This window comes from Poecilia formosa, unplaced genomic scaffold (genome assembly GCF_000485575.1).
Source record: "Poecilia formosa unplaced genomic scaffold, Poecilia_formosa-5.1.2 Scaffold322, whole genome shotgun sequence".
Lineage (NCBI taxonomy): Eukaryota > Metazoa > Chordata > Actinopteri > Cyprinodontiformes > Poeciliidae > Poecilia > Poecilia formosa.
The window spans coordinates 315561-321831 of record NW_006800261.1 but is presented as its reverse complement, the minus strand read 5'-3'; the positions used below and the strand labels follow the sequence as shown (position 1 = coordinate 321831).

The 6271-nt window shown below is 37.8% G+C and overlaps 1 protein-coding gene across 1 annotated transcript in view; it reads right to left on the bottom strand.

The window, feature by feature from the left end:
* Positions 1–221: 221 nt before the first annotated feature.
* unc93a (unc-93 homolog A) overlaps positions 222–6271 on the bottom strand; it is an 8945-nt gene continuing 2895 nt past the window's right edge. The window contains exons 3-8 of the mRNA XM_007573259.2: positions 5127–5356; positions 4192–4335; positions 3034–3245; positions 2280–2415; positions 1482–1613; positions 222–566 (exon numbers count right to left, since the gene is read on the bottom strand). Of these exons, the coding sequence (XP_007573321.1) occupies positions 283–566; positions 1482–1613; positions 2280–2415; positions 3034–3245; positions 4192–4335; positions 5127–5356 (1138 nt within the window). The 3' untranslated portion in view covers positions 222–282. The remainder of the gene's footprint in view (positions 567–1481; positions 1614–2279; positions 2416–3033; positions 3246–4191; positions 4336–5126; positions 5357–6271) is intronic.

The window sequence follows — 6271 nt, the reverse complement described above, 5'->3', positions numbered from 1 at the left end:
CTTATCCTAACCTGTTCAAGGGTTCACCTTTAAAAGATTAAAAACATTAAAAATCAGTTTGTGATGTCAGTTTCTGCTTTTAACTTGATGTTAAATTTTATATTCTGACATTTGATCTGGTTTTATCAGTGCAAAAAAAGTCCAGAAAACCAACAAGAGGACGTCTATTTAAGAAAAAGTAAAGGCTTTCTACCTTTTTACTGTTATTTTTCTTTTTTCAGTTTCAGTTGCAGGAGTTCTGGATTAGCAGTCAAAGAAGGAAACAATAAAATGTCAACACGTCTACATCCAAGTCTGACTAATGATGCCCGCTTCATCTGCTTTGTTTTTGGGAATCTCATAGGCGGCCTGTTCAATGGGCTCGGTAGGATTCTTGTACTCGTAGTACTCCACGAGGGGGTAGGTGATCATGCTTATCACCAGAACAGCCAGCACGATGTACAGTTTATACTCCACGCACAGGAAGGTGCTGTAGGCGAAGGCGATGACAAAACCAAGCGACTCCCACATGCGGTAGTTGGCGAAGGCAGCCTCTTTGGCCCGCGGGAAGAGGACACCATAAAGAGCTGCAACAGAACAGGTGACAGGTCAATTTGAAGGTAAACTCAGCTGTTTTTATTGTTAATCTTGTGCACATGCAGTTGAAACCAGTTTTGTAGAAGTATGGTTAATCCTTGGGAACAATTTCCAGATGCTTAAAGGCGCCGCATTCATTAGTTCAAACATTTACATGCAAATCTAGATGTGATGTAAATGTCCAACCATCATACTGTCCAAGAAGGAGACGGGTTTTTATCAGAAATATGCAGATTGACCCCAGAACTAGAAACCTTGTGAAGAATCTGGCTAAAGTTGGTAAGACAGTGTCAATATCCAAATTAAAACTTGTCATGTACCAATATGGGCTGAAAAGCCGCTCCGCCAGGAAGAAGCCATGACTCCAAATGTTCAAATGTCCACAGGGACAAAAATCTTCATCTTTGGGAACATGTCCTGTGGTCTAATGATAATAAAGTGCAACTGTTTGGGCTTAATGACCATTTGGAGGAAAAACCGGGATGCTTGATGTATGTTGGTGGAAGTATCATGTTGTGAGGCTGCTTTGCTGCAGGAGGAACTGGTGCACATCACAATATGGATGGCATCATGAGGAAAAAACATTGTGTAGAAATAATGAAGCAACTACTGAAGACATCACCCAGTTTATAGGGCAAGATTTTTGTAAAATGTTTATCAGTAAAATTGAAAATGAGTTCCTGTAAAACATCTTTCAGATTTCTACATGAGCAGTAAATGTCATTTAGGTACCAACCAGGACAAGTTACAGCAGTTGAATCTGAAACCATAATTAGTTCTGAACAAAACAAAAGGTAGAAAACAACAAATATTATCGGGTCAAACTGCTTCTAGGTTCTTTCCAGATGTTCTTCCTGCTTTCTGAACATGAAAGCATCAAAGCGGAGGTTTTAGGTTTTTCTTACCATTAGTCTGAGTTTGCCAGATAGCGTCCGCCATACCCCACAGAGCGGTAAAAACGAAAAACACAGGCAACTGGTCAGGATGAGGCTTCCAGATCAGGAGGGCGATGATGCAGGCCAAGTTGGTCGCAGCGGCTGAAAACAGAAGATTCCTCTGGTTACAAACATCTATGGCTACCGAGCTTTTACCACTGGCAGCACTACTTCAACATATTTTATTCAAATAAAAGACGAAATGAAACGTTTGTATTTTATTTAGTGGGTAGAAAATGCAGGATTTTTACTCAGTTAGCGAGACGTCATAATAAAATTAGTCAGATAAAATGTACAGCGTAGTAAAAATACTCCTAAGAGTTTTTTTCCTCCAAAAAGTTACTTAAGTAAATGTAATTAAGTAAATGTAAGTAGTTACTTCCCAACTCTGTCTATAAGCGGCTTTTTCACCGCAGTCTGATCAGCACAATTCCGATCTTTTCACTAAATAAAATAAAATAAAAAACCAAAAAATCCGACCTGTGCCACTTCCATATGTGGTGCTAAGTCAGCACTCATTACTGAATAAACATTTAAAATTATCTATAAACTGTTTAATCCATTATCACTTCCGTAAACAATGCGCTTCTGTGTGACGTGAATGTTCATCTTCTGCGCATGCGGGCCGCTTTGTGCAGAAGCATCATTAGCTAGCAGCAAGAACGACCACGCAAAAGAACAAAGAATACATCGGGACTAAACCTCAAGACATGCTGTATGAACGTATCCTTACATAAACAGTTTACATATAAGAAAATGAGTTTTTACCAAAGAAGAAGAGGGCGGCCCTTCCGGTATAGCGGGCGATTCTCCCGAACAGGAAGGAGCAGAGCGAATTAGCCGCTCCGAAGCACATCATCACGTAGCCGACATAGTGGATCCCCAAAGCGCAAGTTACGTAGTTCTGCGAAGAGAGGCAGCAAAATGGGTTCACGTCTCACAGGTGGTTGATGAAACGTCAACAAACTCAAAATGGCAGCAGATAGTTGCAATGTTTTTGTAAGATATTCCTACTTTTTTCGCTTCGAAGCGAAGGCATCTGAGTAAACCTCCAAAAGTATTTATACCTTTATGGGTTTAATATTCTCACTTTACAACCCTAAACTTTACTGTATTTTGGGGGGATTTTATGCGATGTTATTCTGGACTGGAAGAACAAGATGCAACATTCTTTAAAAATCTTTTTAATAATAAAAATCTGAGACTTAGAATTACATTTGTAATGTTAAAGGGGATCTATGATACAAAATTAGTATTTTGCACCTTTTTGTACTTCCATTTGGGTCTCGGCTGCTTCTAAAGACAGTTCAAAGGTTTAAAAAAGGACACCATGCTGTTTTTTTGGCAATAAGTTCATGCTGTTTGCTGACTGAAAGATGAACCATTTCAAAAACCCATAATTGTGAGTCACATTTGAGCAGTGGACCATAATGTAGCAACACCAGTGAATCTAAGTAATGATGCTCTCTCGTTCTAGCACCAACTTGATTTTTGTTTTTTCTTTTTTTTGACGTGTCCTTACTTTGGTGTACTCCCCGGAGAGGAAGCTCTGCTCGAAGCCGCTGTACATGGTGAGTGGGATGAGCGTCAGGAGCCTCCAGTCCTTCAGCAGCCTGAACGTGGCCAGGAACGTGTGGCAGAACGGTTCCCGGTTCCCCCGAAACTGGCTGGTCTGCTCGTGGTCGATGTTGTCCAGAAATATCGATATGATGAGTATCGCTAGAACGCCAACACCTACGAGAAAAACATCTCGTCAACTCAGATTTAAGACTCCATTATGAATGGGATTTAAGACCTATTTCTCAAAAGAAATGTAGGAATTTTGCCCGTGTAAATTTGCGCTGACATGTTATACGCAAAAAACGCTAGCTACCTAGCTAGCAAGTGCATGTTAGCATATACTGCGTTCCATTTACAGCGGAAGCTGTAGGTGGATTTCACGTAAGCCTCAAGGTAAAAGTGTTAAAGTTAAGAAGTCAGAATTTTAACATGGCGAAGCACAAAATTAGGGAAAAAGATTAGGACCACTGGGAAAACCATTATTTTTTCCTCATAAATTATTTTTTTTCTCAGAATTCTAACTTTATTTTCAGAATTAACTTTTTTCTCAGAATCATGGCTTTTTCTCTTTTTTCAGTGACTAATCATTTTCCATAGACATTCTTTGCAGTAGCTCTTAGAATAATTGTAAGCATTACTTTCCATAATCAAACACCATTTTAAATTTTTGTTTGAGGCTCTATATGTGCCATTAATGTTAGACTCACCCTTACGTGTGTTTTGTAAAATAATCATGTTTCCACCACATCTGGCTACTGTTGATGCAAGAGCGGCCATTTTGAAACTAGATATATACTTGGTATAGTCGGAGTTGCTTCCAAATTCCCAGTTGATTTTACTGACTGGGAAGCTGAAGATTCCCAGTTCTAAGTACAACTGAAATGCAACAACAAAACAAAATGAAGATGTCTATGTGTGACTCTAACTTTTGCATGACAGAAAAGTCAAACAAGAAAAAGTCCTAAGACTAAAAATCTAAGTATTTAAGGCCAACTTACTTTTTTAAAAGAATTTTGGACAATTTAAGACCTTTTCTAGGATGCATAGACACCCCTTCATTTTTTCTAGTCAAACTGCAACCAAAGGTGTTTTGTGAGGAAGAACAAAACTCTGAAATTACCAATGTAGCACCCAAGAAGCGTCCATATCAGCTTCTGTGCAGGTCTGCTGGAGGTGGTACCATTGGTACTGTTGCTATTGGTTTCAAGAGTGATTCCACAACCATGTGCTCCACAGGTGCTTAGGATATCCTCTGGAATGTTAGCTGGAAGAAATAAACACATGCAAATGTTAAATACACCAAGAAAATAGAGAAAGCAAAACCTGCAGAGATGTTTGTTTCCACTGCTTTTTAGGGTTCATCTAAGGAGAAATGTTGTCTTTGAGAGTCTTTGTCTATTTTTCCACTTGTGTTTTAAGGTGATGGCGTGGCATTTAAAGGTGTTTTTCTTTCCTTTTTTGTTTGGTTTGACAATTTTCCAAGGTCATGTAACATGACCTTGGAAATTTATTCCATGGTCAATTTGCAAAGTTGAATCTAATCTATCAGAACAGGAAGAAAATAAAACAAGAACGTCCTTTCTGGAGAAACCCATCAGTTAATCATTTATAAACTGATAAGAAAACATTTAAACCATGATGGTAACTTCGTGTGTGCGCCATGCAGTGACCTTCAAGAAACATATGTTGCTGCCAAATAACCTGGGAAGAAGTGTTATGAGGTTGTTGGCATCAGAGGGAAACTACTAAAATGAATATAGTTATTGTCAACAGTCAGAAATTATAAACAGCCAAGAGCAGTGGTGGGCACTGCTAGCTAAAAAGTTAGCAATGCTTTAGGGTTAGTTGCTCTAACCCCAAAACTATTAATTATAAACATTAGTTCTGCTAATGCTAAAGCGATACACCAACACAGTATTTAGGAAAAGCTAATGTTAGAGCGCTACACTAACGCAGTATTTAGCAGAAGCTAATGTTAAAGTGTAATCTCAGCTTGTTTGTAAGCCTCTAACTTTAATATGGCTGACATTAAGCTTTACTGGATCGTCTGCTTACCGATGTTGCTGTCCTGCCCAAAGATCAGCGACGACATCAGGTTTCCCCAAACTGCAGATGACTGGAAGATGAAGAAGAAAATCCCAAAGTAGTGGTTGACCACATCAGCACCCTTCTTATTGTCCTTGGCAGCTTGCACATTCCCACTGATGGTCAGGTAGGTGCATTTAGCCGACCACAGAGGGGAGCCGCCCAGACCCAGGATGAAGGAGGTTGGGATGAGGGTGTACCTGCAGATAGCACCTTAATTTATCCACATGTTGGGAATTTTGACTTTTATTTTTCTGAAAAATGCTAAATTATGCTTTCACTTTGAATTCAGAAGTTTGAGTACACAATAAGAAAGCACCTAGTTTGGTCCATTGATGTGTATGCCACTGATTAAATGATTCAAATCATCATAAGAGTGAATAATTAGTTAAGTGCATTGTTGTTATATGCTAACAGAGAAGCTAACATCTACAGGGATCGATCCAAGATATCAATAATATCGATACCAAGTCGATATTTGTGTTGGATTGATACCTTCTTGAAATGTTGTATTTTTATTTATAACATTAGTACTATTATTTTCTTTTTCTGTTTTTGTCATTTTTCAAATCTACCTCAAAAACAATTTTGGATTTCACTTTAAAGAGGATGTGTGAAATGTTAAACAGATTTTTTTAGCTTTATTTTATGTTTCAAGCCATTAAATTGCAAAGTTACATTTATTTAAAATCATGTTTGATAAATGTAGCATTTTTATAACAACTGAGGGCAACATGGTTACTTGATTGTGCTATAAAATTACATGATTTTTTAAAATAGTTTTTATTTCCTTTATTTAACCAGGTAAACTGTGTTGAGATCTAGATCTCATTTTCAAGAGGGATCTGGACAATGTGCCTGGAAAACACATGGTAGCACCTCTTTAAAGGTAATTTTATGCCTTTTTCTAAATTCCCTCAGATTTATTTAATTTTTCTGTTGTTTCTGTCTACAATGTGATTATAATTAGCATATTTTATAGATTTAAACAAAATAATTTGAGGAAAAAACCCACAAAAACACCTAAAAGTTTAATTTTTTGAGTTCCTAATTATTGAGATAATTCACATTATGTATTAAAATAATCTGTGTGCAGAATAAGCTTCACTGGGTTA